We start from the raw sequence: 23,069 nt of genomic DNA, 5'->3' as shown, positions 1-23,069 counted from the left end.
GGCGGCCCGGCCGCAGGGCGTAGGGGCAGCTCCCGCCATGAACCCAGCAGCTCTGGCGTCCCCGTTACCGACTGCTTCCTCAGAAACGCGTAACCCTCACAACTCCCCCTGCCCCCCCGTGAATTCGTCTGCTTTAGCCGGAGGATTGTATTTCAACACTGACGGGGGGTAGACCCTTCACCGGGAGCAATGGGGGCTTTGTTCATTGGAGGTGGAGATATGTCCAAACCAGATCCCTCTTTCCGTATCGCTGTGGTCTCGGTATTCTCCTTTTTCTGCTTTCAGCCAGGCCAATCGAAGGGTGTTTTCCCTTCGCACACGAGGTCGTTTGCTTTTACTCCAAGATGCATGTTAGCAGGAGAAAACCCTATAGCAAGCTACGTATATTACTGCACGCTATCTGTCCAAAGGAAGCCGATCTTTTTTCCTATTGTCTTTACCTGTTAGATACGAGGCAACTGACGGTATTGTTAAGGATGAATGGCTTTTAGCGGAGAGGCACGTGGGCGCTTTACTGTTTGGCCCTAAAAGGGCCCTTCCCATTCTGTTTGTGCACCGTTTTTTGGGTGTGTGTTTCTGGCACGTCCTCGAGCCCCCTGCTTTCCAGCACGCAGCAGTGGGAGGCTCCTTCATGCCGCCTGAGGTCCGTACCTGCATGCCAGGCTGGGGTGGGAGCCTCTTTGCTTTGGGACTCTCTGGGTGGGTGCCGTAGCTGGACCAGGGACAGCATGTACAGCGGCTTCTGATTCGCTCCCCAGCTCTGAGATTGCCCAAAATAACTCGTTGCCCTGGCCTTTCTTTTCACCCTTCCACATGAAAAGTTTCCGGACTGAGGCCAGAGGCTTCGCCCTCTGTGCTTTGAGTCACTGTTACTGCTATTTTGCCATCTCTCTTCTTTGTCTGCTTTGTAACCTCCTTCATGTGAGTGTGTTCCAGAGACTGAGAATATGGCGGTCAGCAGATGGCTCCTGCGTAGGTGATGGGGCTGTTGTACATCAGCGGTAGCTGCATCTGGGTACGTGTTACTGAAATACTTCTGGCACGTTACCACATTGTGATTGGTTTTCATCTCAGGATTTCCTAAAGTATCGCTTTGACTTCTGTGGCAAGTGTCTTTTTTCAGGACCAAGGACTGCCAGCGAGAGATGGATCCACGCAGCCGGCGCAAAGAAGGTCAGGAGTCGGCTCTCTGCGTGTGGATTCAGAATGACCTCGCCTGACTGGGGCTGTGTGGAGGGGAGGAGGGGATGCACAGCAGCCCTTTAGAACAGGAGGCAGCCTTGGCTGCAGCGGCAGAGGGCACGTTGCAGGAAGCCTGCCTTCCTCAGCATGCCGGGGGCACAGGGGAGGTGAGGCCTCGGCACCGGGGCTGGAGGCAGCAGCAAGGAAATGGCAGGAGATCTTACATCTGCCAGAGCTTCCCCTGGAGCAAATACCCGGTGGATATGATCTATTGAGGCAGTGCAGAGGGTTGGGAAGAGGAGCCAGGAGCAAGTCCTAGAGACAGTGGCTTGTTTATTGTTGCAATTTTTTCTGGCAAATGCGGTGTTGATGTTGGAAAAAGGACAGCAGAGAACTTGTAACCGTCTTCTTCTGGATTGATGTGATTTGACCCAAGACGGCTTAGGCCAAGGTCTCCATGCACTGAAAGCAGTTTCTTTCCCTGGAGGGTCTGGCAGCGTTCCCTTTCTCTACAACCTTCTCTTTGTATTTGGTTTAGGTTGGTTGAACTGGGCTAGATATGCTTCTTAGGATAGCCTTTCTCTTCCACATTTGATCTTAACAGGAGCTAGCTAAAGTTGCTGAGCATCGCAGAACCCTTCTGGAGAAATGAGTCCTTGCCAATATTCTACTATCTGGTCCACAAATCTGACACACTCATGTGCTTTCTAATTCCCTCCCTAATTTATGTGCTCCCACTCGTAGGTGTTCCTTTTCCTCTCCAGTAATTTCTTTGCCCAGGTAATCACATGATATCTTTAGTGTCCAAGTATTGTAGGGCTACATCAAGACTTTTCTTTTGGAGCAAGCAAAAGGCTTTATGCACAGTTGAAGAGGCTCAGCTCTGTGTTACCTGAATCCAGGCTGCAAAAGCGTTCCACTCTTTCCATCTGTAGGCTGTTTTGCTTGGTGAAACGGTGAAAATGGTTGTAGATTGACTGATGCTGTCTTTTAGGAGTATGGTGTACTCATATTGGAAGCCTGTTTACCAAAGTCAGTGTGCAGCATATAAGTATGCAAAGGAAAGTGAGTTGTGTGCATGGTTGCCTCCTCTTAGGAGGCTTCCTCCCCACCCAGGAGTGCCAAGATGCAGTTGGAATGGATCTTGTAATTTTAAATATTTTTTTTTCCTTACTGGGGTTAATAGCGTCCAGGTGCAGAGAGACTTCACGTGGAGTAAAGCACATGGTAAATGCACAATTGTCGTGAATTCGGCACTCTCCAAAGCTGTGTATCTTGAACCTTCTCAGGACAGGTGAACCCTGTTGTCTTGAATACGTGCATCCTAGCAGAGGAGGAAAAACATTTCAGGTTTGCCTCATCATCGCTGTAGTACCAAGGAGTTGCTGGGGCATCTCCCCACTGCCCTGCAGCTTCCACAGAGATGTTGGCCAGCATTGCAGGCAAAATTTCTTTCCTCTAGCCAATGCTTGGTACTATCAGCTCCCAGCCCGCGCAGCCTGGAGTTTGTGAAAACCACAAAGCCTCTGAGTTTGTGAAAACTTCATCTGCATCGAGTCTGTATGACGGGTGAAGGTAGGACAGTGTATTACAGCTGTATGTAGGAATGGGAATGAAGAACATCCTCGATTATCAGCCCTGCAAAGAGGCAGGCTGTGATAAACACCTTGGGCATGGTCTTGCTATGTATGATCTCATCCACAACACTGGTTTCCTGAATTTCTTGTGTCCTGAGATGCTGATTTCTGAAGCTGTTTTTATCTGCTCTTTTAATACTTGTATTTTTAGGAATACTTGCTTCTGTTTTTTCTCCTGTCCAAATTTGAAAGCATAATTTTTATTTATACCTATTACTGTATATATTCAATAGCCACTGATGAATAAAACTACATAATGAAGGTATTTTTTTGTTTGTTATCTCTGTAGTCAAAAGAACGTATTTTCCATGCTGCTACTTAAAACCTCAGTTTATAAAGCGTTCATAAAGCCTGAGTTTACCTAGTGTGTCTCTTATGTGAGAGAGTCCTAAATATTTCTGTCAGTGTTTGTTTCACTGGCTACAGGATTACTGGTTTTGCTAGTAGTGTTGAAGCATTAAATAAATATTCAAGAACAAAATAAATCCTCTGAAGGACATTGGGTGCCTCCTCTGAAATGGTGACTCCCTAACGCTGCTTGGAAGGCCAGAGAAACCTGCTTTCGTACAAAGTCTCGGCGTTCATTTTACGTGCCCTTGCACTACCCCCAGAAGGGTTCCCTGGGTTGAGTCACGCAGCTTACTCCCTTCATTTTGGTACAGAGCCTTGCCAGTGACTCTTGGGCGGGAGAAGGGCTACCGCAGCACTCCTGCGCATCCAGCACAGACCACCTTTCAGCGGCACCGTGTGCCCACCGCCCTCGGTGCGGGGGCTCGGGTTTTAACGGCAGGCAGCCCAGGCGAGGAGGGAATGAGAGGTGCGTTGTATGAGCCGGAGCCGGATGCTGAGGGCTTTTTAGGTGTTCATGGGGACTATACACCTACTCACCCTATATGTGGGTTAGATTTGGGGTTATGCAAAGCAGGGAGCTCAGCATAGGAAGAAGCGTGGCAGGTTGCACAACCTGGAGCTGGTCTGCCATGAGGATGGTAGCATCAAAGGCTGGGGGCAAGCTTGTGCCATAGCCATATGCACAGATGCTGCTCTGTCCTGTGCCATGGCTGGAAACCCTGTGGTGCTGCCATAAAACCTTGAAAGCTGCTGTGAAGCTCACACCTGTAATTATCACCTGCAATGATAAACTCATTAGCCTTGCCCAAGAAGCTAGTTCTGCTCCCAGAGGCTGTTTGCTGCATCGCCTCTGGAGAGCCATGGGGATGCTGAGAGCAAAGGAGGCAGCCTGGATATTTGACTTTTGGGTCTGAACTAGCTCAGGACCGAAGCAGAGCAGGCGATGACCATACTGGCGTTTAGCTGCTCTCAGACACAGGTCTGCTGACAAGAGTGGCTTTCTGGGGGCAGGCAAACACCCGAGCATAGGTCCTGCCTGGCAGGTTTCAGATGGATGCTTGTGGTGGGTTGCACGGTTGCAAAATGTGAGGATGCAGATCATTTCCAAGACCCCAGTAGATGGGGCTGTTATTCCTGGTTTGACGCTTTGCAGCTGCTGCTGGCAGCCTGGCTGGAGAGCTGGACAGGGCAGGCACCGGCCAAGGAAGGATGGCCAAGAGCTGCTTTGTAAGGACGCCTGGGCATTTTGGGGTGACTCGCTGTGGTGAAAGACTGCCTGCTCCTCCTAAACATCCCAGCTGCCATTCAGTGCTGCAGGAGAGACTTAATACCATCGCAAATCCCCTAGCTACAGGGACTCGTGGAGAAGGGTCTTCCAGCACCAGCCTCTGTCTCTTGCAGTTGGAGCAGAGCTGGTCCCGCCTGCGCTTGCCCTGCCTCTTGCCTGGCTTCTTGACTTCCCTGCAGCAGGATGGTGCCCTCTCACAGGGATCATAATACACTTTTTTGTGAAAAAAACAAACCCTACTCTCTTTCTATACATGTCTGAGTGTTAAACTTGTTGCCTCCATGCTCCGCTGCAATCCTTGATCTTGCTTTTAAATTTCCCCAAGAAAGCAAGTGTAGGATGCTGCTGGCTTCCAGTGCAGAGAAACACAGTGCTCCTAGCTGAAGGTGCCTTGGAAACTTTCTAGCTCATCTGTCCTGCTCAGCTTATTGCTTCCAGCATTTCTAGCGTGACTTGTCTCCTCCCCAGTACTCCCAAAGCTCACAGGCGTGAAATTCACTGCACCTGTTGGCTTTGCTTAAAGAGGCAAAAATTAAGCAGAACATGTAGAGAGGGAATCAGAGTGTCATTTTCCTTCACTTGTTATTTTGCTGTTAGAGGCTCTAATTTGAGAGGCAAGATAAAAAAAAAAAAAAAGCCACCATCACTTCCCTCTCCACAGTGTCCTTTCTGGAGGCTCCTTTAAGTCACATACCTGGTCCCAGCTGAGTAAGGTTTTACAAGACCCAGGTGCGGGGGGTTGGAGCATCTCCTCCCCTTTACTCACAAGGACTGGTGTGGGGTAGGAGTGACCATGGTGTTGGCTTTTCTCCTTGGCTTTGTGAGGCAGACCTACTTTGTCTGAGTGCTGCAAGCAGCCAGCAGTTCTCCATCAGCTCCTTCAGGAGGGCTGAGAAGTCTAGCAACTAGTTTTTCTGATGTCAAGGGTTCAGCTCTTTGAAAAGTTTTGAGTTTATTTTTAAGTCTTAATTTTGTTTGCCTGAGCATGGCTTGGATTCCTCCTTGACTTCTAGGCTGCTTCTGCACGTTGTTTTAAATTTTATTTTCCTTCTGTGAAAGCTGCGTGTTTGTGTTTTTGCTTCAAAATGAGAACTGGGATTTCTTGAACCATATCTTGAATGCAGAAGCGTGAACTTCATTAAAATGTCAAACCTGAGACTTAGCAATATAAAATGCTGCAAGTTGTCAATGCCGCAAGTTATCAACGCTGCCCAGGTGGGATGAGTGCTCTGTCCTTTTGCAGTGGCAGATTGGTCTGTGCTGGCTCTGCTCCCCAGGGAACTGGGAGACGGAGGTTGCTCTGTTCAGGTAAGTGTCAAACCTTTACATTTATTTAAGTTTTATTTTGAATCTTGAAAGTCTGTTCTTCTACTGTTACAAGAATAGCGGATTGACCTTCCCTTCCAGTGCCTGTCTGGTGGGCACCTGTGTTAGAGCAGAGCATTTCTCAGCTGGCGGCAGCCTGGGAAAGGCTTGGTGTGCACGCGTGACCCTGTGCACGTCCTGGGACGCGAGGGCTGCTGTACGAGACTCTGCTGTCTTCTGGGGCTGTGGGTTTGTGATTAGTGACTCTTGGGGCTCTTCTGCTAATAAGGTAATTGCAACACAAAATATGGAGGAGAACAGTGATTGTCTCCTCTGGGGCAACGTAAGACAGAGGGGAATAGCGAAGGGACCAGGCACAGGGCAGCCATCTCTTTCCTTGCCGAGGCTGGGGAGAGCTCAGCAGTCACAGTAGTTGCTCAGGCAACATGTTGCCAGTACCACTGGGACCCCTGCAGCAAATGTGTGCTTGGTACATCTTCCTGGGTTAGGTGAGGTTTAACGGAGGCTGCCTAGGATGTGTCTTGGTGTTGTGGAGCCCCCATGTCCCACCTCTCCGGTGCTGGCAGGGTACGTTTCTTATGGGGTAGGTTTGGGATAAGTGTTTGCTGCAGGGTGAGGAGAGCTCTCCCATGGCATTGGGGTTTGTGGACCCATTTAGGGGCTCCCTGGCAACAGGGGCTCTGAGTTTCAGGCTGGTGCCTTGACCGACCAAGGAACAGTGCTGTCCCCCAAACCACCCGGAAGGTCCCTTCTCATCTGTGGCCAGGTGGAGCAATAGCCTTGCAAATAGTTTTAAACAGATACTACTTTCAGAGGCTCTGCCTTGCATCCCTTATTCTTCCCTCTGAAGGCAAGGCCGGGACGTGCCAGCAAAGGGGCACCATGCCATCTGCGGGAGGTGCCAACAGCTGCCAACACGGTGGCGCAGGCTCCCTTCCACCCAGCGAGGATAATGACCTGAAGTGCAATTAGTAAACGAACTGTGACTAAGAGGAGTTGAATCCGTGCTGGCTTGGGATGCGCTCTTGGTTGGGAGGCACATGATTTGGTGGTGGGTGGGAGGGAACCGGGGCTGCCCATCCCTGGGTGAGCTGCACAGGAGGAGATGGTAGCTGTGGGGTGGGTTGGGAGGAGGAGGAGGAGGATCAGGTTGTGCCTCTGGGGTCTCGCTGTGTTTCTTATTGGAATGACAACAAAGAGATGTGAGCTTTGCGTGCTGTCCAGGCCAAAGTCCAACCCACAAAAACCTATTCCAGCTCTGTACAACCCCCTTATATTTTCAGATGGATATTTGTTTTTTTTTCTCCTGGACTTAGGGTTGGAGGAGTGCTGTGAGCAATGTGTGCCTGGTTCATCCCCAATGAAGTGATGGGTTTAGTTTGGATAACCAGTTTGAATACATTACTTGGCTTTGGTGGCACCATGGTAGCATTGCATACCCAGGTGGTGACCTGTCCTGTTCCAGGACAACTGGATTAGCTCTTCAGAGCCAGCACAAGGTCTTTAAAGCTACTAACCCTCCATGCTACTGGTGCTGGGGGAGGGCATAAGTGGCTGAAAGGGTGTGTGCCCGACACTGGGCTTTCCCTGGAGACGAGTTACAGAAGATTTCTGTGCAAGGGGACCAGCTCTGTCCATGGGTCAATGCTCAGGGCAGTGCAAAGGGGGAGGTTTCCCCTCTGCTGGCTCTCTGCTGCTGTGGCACAATCCCATGGGAAGCTGAGGAGGAGCTGCGGAGAGTTCCCCAGGCTGAGCTGCAGCCTCTTCTAAGGGAAAGCTTGCCAGTGGCTCATTAGTTATACTTGCGTATGCAGTGTCAAAATTCTTCGGCAGCCTTCTCCTCCAAAAAGTTCTGGGCTTCCTGGGGAGCAGAAGCTTGGTTTTCCAGGGCCCTCTGCAAAACCCCTGCAGCCCTGGCCTTGGGGACGTTTCCCCACCCCAGCAGCTGCTGGCTGAGCTGGGGGACCCGTAGGCTGCAGTGGTGCCATGGTCACGGCAGTGAAGCTCTGCTTCATGTTCGGGCGGTGTCTGTGCCGCTGTGCACAAGCTGCCATAGCAAAGGGCCCCAGCTACTGTTTTTTTTTTTTTTTTTGGCTCTCTACCTGGCCCTGAGCCTTCCTGGTACCTGATTTAGACAAATCTGATAATAACCTTCATATTTTGAAGGTCCTAAACATCTGCTCAGGCACTGAATTATTTATAGCTGCTGCTATGTAAAAAAAAAAAGTCCCATATGTGTAAAATGTTTCTTAATTAGAGGAAGGTTTGGATCTGCAACCTTTTGCAGAAGCAGCCTTGGTTCCCCTAAACAGCTTTGCTTTGAGGGAGAATGGAGAAAGGGGGAGGACACAGCTGCTTGGGATGTTTCTGCAGCTGCTGTTCCCCAGTAAAATGGGGTTACTAACTCATTTTTAATAATGTTCCACCTGCTAACTGACCTGATCTGCACACTTGATCACTGTGATGGTTTTGCCCATCCTCAGAGCAGTCCAGGTAACAGTGCTATGCCCCTGTGATTGTTTTTATTTTATCTTCAACTGAGCTGAAGTTGTGGGTGTTTTTTTTTCTCCTTCCCACACTGCCTAGAGAGAGATGGCATTGGCAGCTTTGCTCGGTTCCCACCAGAGAAGCTCTCCTCGCCTCCGTTCCTGCTTTGATATCCTGCAGCTGTTTCCTTGCAACACTTTTTCACCGCTTTGTATGCAGCAGCAGTGGGTGCAGTGTGTCCTTATCCCCGTGCTGGCCCCGAGGTGGGTGCAGTGCTGCTGAATTTCTAACCCATCCGCTTGCTATGCCTGGAACCAAACCCTCCTGATTTCCCAGCTCTGTGACCTGGGTTAAATGATGCTAAAACCCTCTCTGGATCCCTTGGTCACGAGATGCTGGGGAGCCCATCTGGGCTCAGCCCTGGGGGCTCTCATGTCCAGCCGGCACTCTCCTGCCTGGGTCTGGTCCCCAGGAGGTGGGGGGGGAGACCCTCTGTGCTTACCCCTCTCCTCTCCTTGCCTCCTCTGCCACCTTCAGGTGGTTTTTGCCTGTCTGGCCTGTTCATGGGCGTTTGATGCTGATACACACCAAGCTTTTGTCCGCTGGGAAATGGTGTCTGTCCATCTACCCCCGCATGGCTGTGGGCTCTCCTCCCTCTGCCTGCACGCTGCCATGGGAGGATGCTCGGTGCATCGGCTGCAAACGCATCTCTTTGCCTCAGCACATTCCAGTTTTGCTGTGAATCGTGAAGGAGTGGTGTAGAAGATAATATCAATCCTGGAACGTTTCAAAATCCATTCATCTTTATCTCAGTGCCTGTGTGGAGACGTGCGTACACAGACTGCCTCCCAGCATGTGGGAGCCTCTTAGTGGCCTCTGTTTGCCAAGTGCATGGAGGAGTTGGGTATTCCTGGGTAGCAACATGTGGTACTAATTCAAGATTTAGAGACTATGTTCACCACTGGTTTTGCCTGTTTGTAGATGGCTGAGTTGAAGGGGACCCAGGGAGCTGGGTCCTATGGTTGGAAACGAATGATTGCAGCAAAGCCAAGCCTCCCACTAGCACGTTAGCTTGCCACAGCCTAGCGTTGAGTTGGTATAGTCCATTTAAAACCTGATGCTGAATTCTGATTCAGCAATGATGACTGTGTTGTGTGAGAAATGAGCTGGGACCTAGAAATCCTCGGTTTGCAGAGTTGCCTTTATCTCTAGGGGAAAACTGTGTCTGAGCATTTGTGAGCGATAAAGCCTTGGCTGCAGATGAAACCGGGCTGCCACCTGCCAAAGGGCAAGCTGCTGCCTCAGGGCTTAGGCAAGCGGCAAGAAAAGCGTGATGGAGAGAAAAAAAAATCCCCATGGCTGTCAGGCTGGAAAGCTGATAACGTTGCATGCAGCACGAATCAAAATGGGGGATCACGCTTTAAAGCCTTTTGGTGAGCACTTTTTTTTTTTTTTTTTTTTTTTGATCTGGAGATGGCTCCTTTGAAGAGACATGGTTTAGAGACATAGTGGGGTCAGGCTTCAAAGGTCCCCGTCTGGCCTGCTTTGGTGGCAGCAAAACCACCTGATATATGGTCATGGAGAGGGGACCGAGCATGCTGGGATACAGAAAGGTGGGAGACCTGCTGCACCCACAGCCTGATGGGATGAAGTTGAGGCCTGCAGGACATTACATCGAGTCTTAGTGCATCTTCACCAGCATGGAAGTCACTGTGGTGCTCCTGGTGATGGCAGAGCCCTGGTCCAGCTGGGCATGCCGAGCAGCATGCCTGGTGGCTGGGATAAGCTGCAAAAATACTGGTGTCCATCACCAGGAATTTTCTCTGGGCGTGGGGAAATGGCTGTTGGTTGTCTTCCTCACCTGGATTTGTCAGTGAAGGTTTCTTGGGGTAGGTCTCAGTGGGTGCTGGGGCCAGTGCAGCTTGTGGCCCCCATCACTACAATGGCTCTTGCGGTGCGTGGAGCCTTTTTGTAGAGAGGTTTCTTTAGCTTAGATGTGCAGATGATGCCCCTCCTCAGCACCTTGAAAGAAACCAGAAATCCCTCCCCCAAACTCTTGTTTGTTAGCTGGTATGAGGAAACCCTTCTCCCCCTGCCATGAGCAGTGCTGTGCAATGGAAGACAATGAAGATCCTGAAAAAGAAGGGAGGCGGATTATGCATGAGACCTCTGTAGCTCAGAGTTTCAAGCAAGGTGACAATCCTATGGCTGTGAAGGTTCAAAATGTGTGATAGATGGCTTTATTTTAGTGCAGCTACAGGAGCAGAGAATGAAGGAGGGCTCCACAAGATGATCTCGACTGCTTGTTTGGAGTAAGTGAGGCTATCGGAAAAAAACGCTGTCAATGGTGGTGGCGTGCAATGGTTGCTCCCCTTTCTCCCCTTGGAAAGCTTCATATAAGCTACCTAAAAATGCAAGCTCAGATGTTGCAAAGTTCCCTTTTGGAAGGCACTTACTCTCCTTCTGGAGTAAAAAGCTGATTGTTCTGCTTTGGAGAAGCCAAGGCCCCAGTATTACAGTACTGAGTGCAAAATCAGTGTATTCTTTGCATGTCCATGAGACATTTAAACCACTTTTCTGGCTTTATGAGCAAACCTGTTTTGTGGCGTCTATTTTTCTGTTCATTGTGAGTACAGAAAACAGTTTGTTTCGTGCCACAGCCAAGCACAATATGAAAGAAATGGCTGAACGGCATTTTTGACCCTTGTTGGCATCCCTTTCACAGCTCGTGTTTAGCCTCATGTGTACTGCAAAATTGACCTTTTAAATTTTATTTTTTATTTTGTTGATGTTCCTGTTCATCAGTAATGCTGAGCAGATGCTCGGTCTTTCCATGCTCGCTCTGGCCACGCAAACTAAAAGCTGATGCCCACGAGAGTTGCCTGTTTAAAAACAAGCCTTCGGTGAGAAGAATAATAAAAGAATTAAGCTTAGATATTTTCTTGTTTTTTACCAAAACCTTCTGGATGCAAGCATTTGAGCTAGTGGCAACAGGAGATGTGAAAAATTTGCAATGCAGAGGGCTTTTCCAGTCATATATGAATGCAAACTGTGTGCTGCGTGAGATGTTACTAGGAGGCTCCCACTACACACCACTGGGCTTTTTTCTTTTTTTTTTTTTTTTCTTTTTTTCCTTTCCCCTTGAAGTTAGCCTGAGCCCCAGAGGAAGCTTGGGATAGATATAGTCTTTCAACAAATGTCAGGGGCGGAGGAAAGAGGGTTGAAAATCAGTGCCAAATTCTCAGACAAGTACTTTATCGCTGCTCCTAATAATAGAAAAATAGGGATGAAACCAAACACTATTGAATACTCCAATGAGTTTGTGGAGTTTAACCTCCAGTTGCACGTGAGTAACTGGTAAATAGGATCAAAACTCAGAGCCAAATAATCATTTTGGTCAATATGAGGATGGAGGGTTGGCATTTTTACACCCTTCACAATTGTTGTTTTCTAACAGGGGACCCCATTGTGAATCGGGTTCGGGGAAGAGAGTTGCCACCCATCTGCAGGCATCGTTGTCTGGCTCATAACATCACCCTCGTATCCTGTAAGCCTCTGAGCTCGCAAAAGACATTGATCGGTGGGTGAACCTGATGTATTATAATTAGAGATGAGCAGACCTTGAAAGATTAATTAGCTAATGGGTAGTTGTGTGCTCCAGAATTGACAAAGTGCTTTGTAATGCTCAGCATTATTGCAGGTCTCGGGGGCCTCATTCAGAGAGCATTCAAATCCTGGAACCTGAATTTAAGTCTGCCTCTGCTTCTCAGGTTTTCAAAACCTGTCTGGAGTTCTCTATGGCTTCTTTTTCATGTTTCTTACTGCCCTTATATTCCTTGTGCAAATAAATAAATATTCTCTACTTTCCTTCCACATGCAAGTACATGTTTCCAGCCCCTTTCTGTTTTCTAGCAGAGGTGAGTGAGATCCAAAGCCGTGTTTCCTCTCTTCAAATCATGTTTCGGTGTGAGATGAGGAGCTAAGAGAAGGGAAATCCTATTCCTCTTTACGCAATCATTCCTTAAGATACCAGAGTCTGCAGGGCAGACTGGCTGGGCTGAAATCAGGGCACTGTGTCGTTTCTGTGACATCCTTCTGGACTAGCACCTTCCCCTAGCACAGTATTTTCTACAGACACCTGTGGAGAAGGATGGGGGCAACAGCTTCTGTCTCCTGAAAAAAGCCTCCTCTTGTCTGGCTTTTCTCCAGTTCACTGACTGGCTATCTCTGTGGCCAGCTTCCTACGTGGAGGCTACCTGGGAGAATGAGCAACCCGGACCATCGCAGCGTGCCTGGGAACAGCCAATTTGACTTTGAGCCACACACCAGGAACAGCTATTTCTACAAATAACCCGTTTACTCCTGTATTTGAAAGCAAAATGCAATGATTGAATTTCTGAAGAAATTCTGAGTTCTTCTTTTATTTGACTCTCACTTGTATCTCCTGGAAATACTTCTCTAGGTCTCCGGCCTCTTTTTTTTTTTTTTTTTTTAAGGCACAGACATCAAAAAATTAGCTAGGTCTCTAGCTACAAATAAGCACAGCATGATATTTAAGCCCTTAATTCCTATGAGGAATCAGATGCCTGAATAACTTTGTTGGTTTGGACCTGAAAAGCGGAATCCTTTTCCCAATCTGCCTCACATCTGACCTAACTGGAGCGCTTTACCCAGCTCCTCAAAGGGGCACGTTCCCAGACGGAAGGTCAAATGCTCTGTGCTCTGTCAAGCCATAGAGGAGAAATAAGTTACTGAGTTTCCCACCCTGAACATACTGTATGACAAGATTTGTGGCATTTAGTGGAAAAATTCAAGGTAAGAACTTTTAATCCCAAATATCCTAGCTGTAGTGGAATTGTTACTGGCTGTATTTATGGGTTTGCTTTTACTGAAAAACACGAGTTTTTTCACAGATATTTTTCTGAAGAACAACACATATGTGAATACCAGGTCTAAGCTGGCCAGGATGTTTGTGTCAACAACTGGAAGAAACTGTAGGTGTAAAAGAGCAGGTCAACCCAGAGAAGTCCTGCCACAGCATCCTGGGGAGCCCTGTAGATCTGGAAGATAGGATCCTTAAATTGTACCAGAAATTTCTACCTGGTTATCATCAGAAACTAGGCCAAAACACTTTTAGTCTCGCAGTTGTGCTGGGTGGTGTTGCTAAATTTGGAGTCGTATGTAAGGATTGAAATAATGGTGCAAGCTACTGCCAACAGACTGCGAAAAGAGGAGCAGAGTGGGAACCCAGGGAAAGTGGTGGTGAGGTATGCAGTGGGGTTGAAACAAAAAGATGAAAGTTTGGAGGAGGTAGACCGGAGGAAAGCTGTCATGAAGGATGAAATGCAGCTGATGAAACCTCCTCCTGTGCTGGTCTAGTAGGAGTCCTTGGCTCCTAGTAGTGGCTGCATTGCAGCTGGACAGCTGTACACTTTTTTAAAGAATGCTTAATGCCTCAGGTACAGGGACAGCAAAAAACCCCAAAACCCCACACCAAAACCTTTGTTGAAATGACTGTAAACTACTTTTATTAACTGAAGAAGCCTTTGAAGGGACTGACGTGCACTCACCGCATACTGAGCTCACCCTGCTGCTGTTGGTGGCCACAGGGCTGCGTCCTGTACGCAGTAGAATCATAGAATGTTTTGGGTTGGAAGGGACCCCTAGAGGTCATCTAGTCCAACCCCCCTGCAGTGAGCAGGGACATCTGCACCTGGATCAGGTTGCTCAGAGCCACAGCCAACCTGGCCTTGAATGTTTCCAGGGATGGGGCCTCCACCACCTCTCTGGGCAACCTGTTCCAGTGTTTCACCACCCTCATTGTAAAGAATTTCTTCCTTATATCTAGTCTAAACCTACCCTGCTTCAGTTTAAAACCATTGCCCCTTGTCCCATCACAGCTGTCCCTACTAAAAAGATTTTCCTCATCTTTCCTATAGGCCCCCTTTAGGTACTGAAAGGCCGCAATCAGGTCTCCCCACAGCCTTCTCTTCTCCAGGCTGAACAAGCCCAACTCTCTCAGCCTGTCCTCAGTAGTTTGGCAATGCCACGGCTGATTTTCATCCTGACCGCCTCCTGTTTCCTTCTTGATGAAAATCAGCACAGCCATTGCAGATTACAACTCCAAAGTACCACTAAGCTTCTAAACAAAGCTGGTTTAGATAGTGTAGGATAGATACAGATCATCATGAGTGGATGACCACCATATAGTAATCATTTCCTACTAAAACTATGATAGTTCATGCAGCACCTCTGTTTTAATGTCAAATGGGAGAAACGTTGTCGAGTTTATCGAGCAGCATGTGCGTAGCGTGGTTGCCCTCTCCCCCTTCCAGGGACTGGTCCTGGTGGGTGCCCCCTTGGTCTGGGCTGGCCAGGGTAAGGTGCCCGGACACCCAGTGTCGGTGGCTGCATCATGAACACGTGTGGTGGTGGGATGAACACTGCTCCTCTCCCACCGGTCATGGGGCTGCCATCCAGAGCTGCTGCTTTGCCTTGTTTCCCGACAGGGCTGGTTCTATTAGGAGACTCTGTTTTCTTGTCTAGAGCAAAGATAATGAATGTTATTTTCTTGAGAGCAAACACTGCCTTTCTTCCTCTCCCCAGTGGATGCTGTTTCTTCTATGTGCAATAACCTAAATGTCTGGGGATTTGTCTTTGAGCATCTGAGTGAAGAAACCATAAATAGGACTGTTAGCCCCTGGCCAACAGCCAGTATGTGTCTCTGCTGCCCGAGCCCTCTTTGCAGGTTCTTATTGATGCCTTTATAAGACATGATAGTCCTACCAGCCATGCTGGTACACCTCTAGCCATGTGGTGGTCATGGGTAATTGTTGATTTTAATCTTTATTTTCAGTGCACTCACAATGCTGCCAGCACTATTTCCATTTAAACGAGTGCCCTGGGTCTGCCTGGGGACTTGAGTTGGTCTGAACTTTCCAGCTCATCTTGGCCTGTCCAAGAAACAGCCCATCTAAATGCGAGAGGGTGGTGGTGGCACTAGTTTGCCTTTCTTGTCTGCATCAAGATAAAAATCAAAATCTTTCACATGCGTTGCACTACTTCTCACAAATGAGAGCAGGAGGCTCCGGAGGTTAGGAAATGGCTGGTTCAGATGAAGTCTGGAGGTTCTGTCTTCCTTGAGGGTGCTTAGACCCTGGTGCCAATGTCTTCTCCTGCATTTTTCTGCCCAGCTACAGACCCCCTCAGCAGAGCTTAGAGCTTGTATTTATTTGCTCTAAGACCAATACAGTAATGTAAAAAGCTTCTGTCTCATTCATAATGCATTTTCCAATGAAGACCTCAATTCAGAGAAAAGTCCATGCCTGGCTCAACTCGTCAGCCCAGAAACAACGCTGGAGTTTTGGGCATCTTTCCCAGAATAAATTGCTGGTTTCATGACCTGCATGGTTAATAGCTGGGATATGAATCATAACTTTGGATTACAATTCCCACACTGTGGTAAACCTGTGTGAGACATAATCTAGTCTAAAAACTTGTCCTTCCTGGGTGACCATTGGCAGGTGGATTTCTGTAAACAGACAAAATCTGTGCTAGTTTTACTCATCCGATCCCTTGCAAATGTGTGTTGCTCCAGTTTCTCAATCTTTCCTAGTCATCATTTGGTGGCAAAAGGAGCCTTTTGAGGAGGGGTGAGGGGAGATTGTTTAGTTTTTACCTTCTGCTTGTTTGGGGTGACTCTCACTCTTCGTACTTGGTGTAAGTAAATCCTCCAGGTCTTGCAGCATGGGGTTAGTGCTGGCTTTGTTGTTTCTCTTGTTTTTCTCCTCTTCGCGTTGCTGCATCAAAAAAAACCCCATTGGGTTTAGTTTGAAACTGCAGATGTAATCTGTGAAATGGTGGCCTGGTGTCATGGATGGCCTGGCTAAGTGTTTGTTTGTATGAATGTAATCTCTTTGCCAAGTTCAAGGTGCTGAATTTTGGTCTGGTGACCAAGGGTTTTGAAGAAAGAAAGTACATCCCAGGCAGGACCAAGAGCTTGGGAAGTGACAGCTCTGCTCTTATTAGGGCAAAGCACTTGCTCATAACATGGTTTAGGTTTACCAGGCTGTCTGTATGTTTCTGCAACTGCCCACCTGCCCTCCCCAGGGTTTTGGTTTGTTTTAAATGTGGACCTCTTGGGAGGGAGGGTGTCAGTGGTAAATGCCAGAGGAAGAGGAGGGCTGTAAGGCTGTCTTTGGTTTTGCTTGCATGCATTTCAGTCTTCAGAAGATTTCCTTCTGGATGGCAGAGGGAGAAAAATACCCGGGGGCTGTTTCTGCTCAGGGCAAGCATGCTGGACAGGGAAGGGAGAGGCGGCCCTCTCTTATGCAGTGAGAAAGCTTGGATGGACTCCACTCCAGCTCCATCCTTCCTCCCAAAAGGGCAACCTGGCAGTGGAAGGAGTTGTGTGCTGGAGCCACAGAATGCAAGGTGGCTTGTGGCCTTGCTACAGCTGAGAGGTCCCAACCCACAGAGGAGCCTCCATCCATTTGGCAAACTTGGCAGACTTTGGGGGCAGCCATGGCAGATCTTTCTGATTTCAGCAGGTCATTGTGTGGGAATCTCTGGTGGGCTCCAACCACTCATGACCACTGCCATGACCAGGCAGCTCCCATCCCTCGCTCCCTAAGCAGTGGGGATGTATCCCTTTCCACCTGCCCTGCTGTGTACCCCTCTTCTCGCCAGGCTTGGCTGCCTCAGCAAGCCTACAGGTGCCTGCAGGACAATCTCTGGTGGCACCTGATCGCTAACTGCCAGTGCTAACTGCATTATGGTCCTCTGCATGTTGCAACCTCTCCCAGCTCTGGATTTCATGAGGTCCAAATCCTACCCTGCTAATTTGAGTCATTGCATCTGTCTGCATCTTGCTTTTCCCATCTTCATGGCAGAGACAGACACCAGCTTCCTTTGCAAAGTGCTTTGAGAATTGCTGGTAAAAAATGTTATTGCCATGTTATTTATGGCTTTTTGTTCTTCACCTTCTACAAAATCTGGCTGTGGTTTTGATAGGCTTATTGTTGTTCTTGGGAAATCTCAGGCTCCAAAACATTACTTGAACTTTGAGGTAACTTATTTTTGTAGGTGGAAAGTGCAGTTTATGGGAAAACTCACTGTAGTTTTGATGTATGAAATAGCAGCCTATTATGGGATGTGACCGCTCTTTGCCATTAAATGCCATCAGAGAGGACTGAACAAGCATAAAATGCATTTTCCCCTTGTGTCACTAACGTGTTCAGAAGTGAATAGCAATTTCAAAGCATATGTTGCACATCAAACTGGAAGTGCATGGTATTTCAAAGATGGTTTTGTCAGATCAGTACTTACCATTTGCATTTTCTTCTTCAGCTCTGCATTGGCTCGCTGGTATGCTTCAGCCACAGCATTTAGGTAGTAGATGGCGAGGCTACAAAAACAAACATGTTGCTGTAGCGATAGGATCAGTGGAGAAAGTTTCACAGGGAGGGAACATCTAATTTTTGCCACCCTTCTAATAGCTAGTTTTCCCACCAGCTGTCTCCAAACTGCCTTTAGAGGCTCAAGGCTTAAGAAAAATTCAGGCTGCCTTGTGGCATGGTCAGGTAAGATGGGCTGAGTCAAGTTCAGTGACTCACTTCTGCTCAAACAGAAAAAAATTGACCGTCCTGCCCTCCTGTCTCTACCTTGGCTGGCCACGGGCTCCCTCTGCTTCGCTAGCCTTGGCCCTTTGGGTCTGTCCTTGGTGGTGAGCCCATTCGACTCATTACCTGAGTGAAAACCAACTCAACTGATAAAACACGTGGCTTACTGCCATGGCTCAAAGAAAAATCAAACCAGACACCAGGTCACACAGGGAACTTAGAAAAAACTAGGAAAAAAGGAAAATAGTGGCAGGCAACCGTCCTCAAGGCACAGTCCACCTTCCCCTTCATCCAGGACCATCTGCCTCCTGCAGCCCAACAAGGGGCTGTCGGGAGTGAGCAGAGATGAGAGCCAAGGGCGAGCAGGAGCCACATCGACGCAGAAACATTGGATTTTGTTTCAATCCCTTCTTCTGCAAAAAGGGCACGCCAAAGCCAGGGGAAAAATGAGCCAAGCTGGAAGGAGCTTGAAAGTCGAGAGGGATGGGAGAGGGCGTGCTGGCAGCCAGCCCTTGGTGCACGGGGAGATGCCTGTTTTAAAACACATCCAAGCGTCTGGGGCTGTCTCGCCACCACGGCCACTTTGCCAGCCAGTAATATTTTGGTTGTCGGAAATGTCTCCTCGTGCTTTTGTAGAGTGCTTTTATTCTTCTAAATTATAAACATCAGCTGCTCAGTAACTCCAAGCCATTCCCAAGAAAAGCACCATCCGTTCAGTTCATTGCTATAGATTTTTTTTTTGAAGCAGAAAATTCTCTTGAAAAAGAAAAAAAGAAAAGAAAAAGGTTTTCTGATAGTTCGTAACTTGCTTGTGTGGCTCCAGCCCAGGTTCAGCATCCTCAAACCAGGCTTGAGGATTTTGTCAGCAGAGTGCCTGACTATGCCCAGCAAGGTGCCATGTACCGGCATATTGGTTTCCAGGTGGGAGATCAGTAGGGGATAGTTTAGATGGCCTTTCTTGAGGCTTTTTGCTTCCTTTTGCCTAGTATTAACCCAAAACTCAGTCTTGGTGAGTTTGAAAATTATTTTTGATCTTTAAGGATGCAGTAGTTTTACTTCTACATTGTCAAACTCCTTGCCTGGGAAATATTTTGCTTTGTAATCCAGGGCTTTGGTGCTGTTCTGCCATTTTTGTTGTGACCAGCCAGGACGTAAGTGCCTGGAGCACCCCTGTTTTCATAAAGATAACTGGATCTGCCCATTCAAAGCCATCTGGGACCCCATGTGCTCCGTTTCTGAGCTGCCTTCTCAAGTTCATTGAGTAAATGAGCAAATCCATTCCCATTCCTTTTTCAGTCCTTTCTCACCCTCTGCATTAGCGACCAGCCTTGTCTCCGACCACCACAGCTTCCTCCCCTGCTGACTCCTGTGTTTTACAGGGCATTGGTTGGAAAGGTCTGAACTCACCAGGTCCCTCTCCCAAACTCTGTGAGATATGACCCTGCTCTGTCTGCAGGATAAACCTGAGTTCCCTCTGTCCTTAGTTTATTGCAGGCTTATTGTTAAAGGGAGGTTGAGTTTGCCCAAGACTGAGCTGCCCTTAAGGTGTCTTGGGAGGGAGAGGGGAAAGGGGCAGTGCCACAGAAAGGGGATTTGGGGGGATGCCTTTGCTGCAGTCCAAATTTGCAGGTAATCAGGCAGATTTGGACTGGATTGTTCAGGCCAAGACTCAGAAATGCTGAAGCAGCCCTCATGATCCTCCAAGGTGCATGCCAGTGTCCTGGGCAGATCCTACAGGTGTGCTGGATTTGCTATTGAATTCCTGATTCACACTGCTAGTGCCAGTTCCCAGAAAAGGCAGAGCAAAGCGTGTCCTGGTCTGACCGTAAGCAGCAGCATGAGGAACTGTAAACTTTGCTGGGAACTCAAGTAAGTGTTAGTAATGGGTGTTTACCCACTTTTAATGGGGTGCTTTAGATCTACCTTCCTCTAAAATGAGCCTGGGAATGCAGCCTCATGCTTGAGCTGCTTCACATGGATGCTGCGTGGCCCTGACACCCCTCTTCTCTCATTTACTGCCCTCCGAGATCTGGGGAGAGAGCATGGGTCACTGTCTTTCTGTATCCTGCACAGTAGTTTTGAATCTCTTTGTCCTTCCCCTTGATGCAGTAAGGTGCTTCTAGCTTCTGCCAGGAAGCTCTGCAAGCCACGGCTTGAAATCTTGCTCCTGACCCAAAGAGCATTAGGTTATATGCCTATGTGCAAAATATCTATGCTTCTTCTTGCTCTGTTTCCTTTTTCTCTTGTCCTCAGGCAGCTAGAAACATGACAGTAAGTTTGACACCCATGTCACCTGCTGGGCCCCATCATTGCCTAGGACCAGAAGCCAAGAACAGAAACAAATAGAAGAGGCATTCTGGATTGCACCTGCAAAAAGAGAGGGGGTTATCATGGCTTGAGAAAATGATTTAATTCAGTCCACAGAAGTGGAAAACACACTTTTTGAGTGTCTGCCATCACAATCAGCAGACTGTCCATTTACGATCCACCTGCTGCTCTTTGTAGAGGCTGGCTGTTATTTAGGATGCATTGTAGGTTGCCTCACCTGCTACTTTGAGAGCTGCTGGCTGTCTGCTCGTCAGGACCAAATGAAGCTTCAGCAGTTGCATTTCCCTGGTTTTAATCTCTTGGCAAGCTGGATGGGGATCAGCGTAAGGACCAGCTCCTGCTTGTCCCTGTCTACCAGTCTGCACCATGGCAGAAGTAGCAGCAGAAACTGAAGACTTTCAGGGAGAAGGCAGGGAACTGGGGACTTGTGTGTGATTTATAGTTACCTACTTTCTGGAGAAAATGGTGAAAGAAACATAAACCTAAGTTTCTGGCCACTGGTAGCCATTGGTTGCAGGACTGTAAGCAAAAGGAGTGTTCTCTTCTTCTTCTGGCAAAATTTTAATTGGGGTAATTAGATTCTGTCCCCCTGTGTATTTAGGTCATTTTCATAGGTGTACAAACATGATGTGCTAAATTTGAGTCTCTTAATTGTAAAGTTTCTGAGACGAGAAAAGGACCCAAGCCTTAGGAAATGTCTTTGTAGGGTAGCTATAATTTTGCCTGGGATTATCCCAGGAAAAGTTTACGTGCACATAGCAAACAGCACTTCTGCGAGACACCTGATGCCCTCAGGGCATGCGAGAGCTGCTGCCAAGGGGCTGTAGGTCTGACTTGTCCAGGCACCATGGGGGCACCCACTTTTTTAGGGCTGTGACTCTCTCACAGATCTCACACAGGAAATCACAGATATCTAATATCCTCAAAGGCCACACAGGCAGAGTATCTGGGTGGGAAATGAGGCTGGTTTAGGTAATGTGGACATAGGGTATCTCTCAGTTTGCAGAGGGGATCTGGGCAGAGGCAAAATGGTGCCTTGAGGAGAGACAGACTGATGGGAAGGCTGTGGTGTGGGAATAGCCCAAACTGGGACGCGGTGATAAAAAGGTGTCTCTTCAGCAGATAAACTCAATTTATGCTGTTCCCTGCCCCTTCTGTCAGTGGAGGAAAGGGTGGGAGACTGTCACTGAGCAAAACATTATTTTCAAAGGTCTACCGCTCTCCCACTGCCTTTTTGGGGGTTGTATCAAAGCCTCAGAAACCTGACCTGCAGCCCTTCTGTAAAGGTCATCCATTTGGGGTGGATAGTTCTGCAGTCTTCACCTTGTGTTTGTGGTAGTATCTGCTAGTGCTACTGTGAAGCCCGCAGGAATAGAGCAAATAACTCAGTAATATGCACTGCGGTACCGGGGATGTAGCGTGAGACTTCTTGTCTCCTGCGTATATCTGATCTGATTCTTCTGAGCATGGGATCTGTCTGCACGAGTTACAGTACCTGATCCTCTTTATTTCAGTTAAAATAAGTAAGTAGTTCAAGGCAGGTAGAGGGATGACAGGTCATTTTCAGTTTAATCGGGATTTTTCTCAGGCTGTTTCTATAAGAAACTTCATAACATGGGAACTTGTATTTAACTTAATTTAATGGCGTTATCTTCCGTGTATGCAGAATGAAGGATCACAGTGCCCAAGAGTGACTGTACTGGATTAGCCCAGAGGTCCATCTTCAATGTGTGTGGATGCCCAAGGAAGAGTCTAAGCAGGCAAGCGTATGTAATACGGTCTCCAACCCTCTCCCTGTCTCCCACTGTTTAGTCTGGAGTATTCAGAGTTCCCTATGAAATTTGGCCAGGGCTCTCCCACTCATTTTCATAGCTGTGGAAACCCGAAAACAATGCCAAAACTATCTTTTTAAAATAGAAATAGAGAGAACTGCTCTGGTCCTAATGCTGCTGAAGGTGCTAGGGATTAAGCGTGGTTTCAAAGTTGAAATGATCAGACAGCACTGAAACAAATTCTAGATGTATTATTTGGAAAAAGAAAAAAACAAACAAACAAACCAGCAACCCCATCCCCCCCCCCCCCAAAAACGCATCCAAAAACCCCACAACAACCCAAACAAAACCCACACCTCTTCATATGTTTGGAATGCGTAATTTTTGAATGCCCTGGCTTGGTAGTGCTGTAAATACCACCAGCTGTGACAGAAATTGCTTCTCCAAAAGGCATCAGGCTGAGACTGTCCATTTATTTCCTGCTGGCTACTGAAAAATTTTCATATGGAAGCTGTGACAGCTTTGATATCCATGAGGCCTCTGTCAGCAGTGCGTTTCATCTAAAAAGTTGTGTTTAATTGGGTCAGGAAATTAAATTTTGGGAAATTGGGTTGGGTGAAGGTGAGGGGGGGTAGGAAGCATGTGTCTGCCCTAATGCAGGCTGTTCTCTCAGCAGAAGCTGTGTTTAGACCTCACTAATATCCCAACATTTCTTTTTTCAACCTCCTCCTCCCAGTCAGGCATGTAATATTGCAAGGAAAACTTACACCATGAGCAGAATTGCAGGTATGATCAGTCCTGGATTTGCCACATAGCTGAAGATCTTGGCAACAAAAAGTGGGAAATCAAGCTCGATGGTCTCTTGGATGACTTCGTACATCCTTTTCTTTCCACTGGAAAGACAAACGGCCTGTTAAGGAGTGTAGGTATTCCCTGGAGGGACAAAACAGCTCCTAATATAACGATGCTAAGTAGCGTGTTTCCTCTCTCTTTCATCTCAAGCATCAGTTTGCTGTTGGCCACCAAGGATTTTGAGATGCCTTCATTTTAAATAATCTATTGGTCCATCCATCCCCCA

General features: G+C 47.9%; 1 protein-coding gene across 1 annotated transcript in view; it reads right to left on the bottom strand.

The window, feature by feature from the left end:
* Positions 1-14,559: 14,559 nt before the first annotated feature.
* Positions 14,560-23,069, bottom strand: part of TMC2 (transmembrane channel like 2) — a 36,220-nt gene continuing 27,710 nt past the window's right edge. Inside the window, 4 exon segments of the mRNA XM_009646140.1 lie at positions 14,560-14,813; positions 15,950-16,070; positions 17,599-17,677; positions 22,759-22,884. Coding sequence (XP_009644435.1) covers positions 14,560-14,813; positions 15,950-16,070; positions 17,599-17,677; positions 22,759-22,884 — 580 coding nt within the window.

The sequence above is a fragment of the Egretta garzetta genome, unplaced genomic scaffold (genome assembly GCF_000687185.1).
Source record: "Egretta garzetta isolate BGI_Z169 unplaced genomic scaffold, ASM68718v1 scaffold409, whole genome shotgun sequence".
Classification (NCBI taxonomy): Eukaryota; Metazoa; Chordata; class Aves; order Pelecaniformes; family Ardeidae; genus Egretta; species Egretta garzetta.
This window is presented reverse-complemented; position numbering and strand designations above follow the sequence as displayed.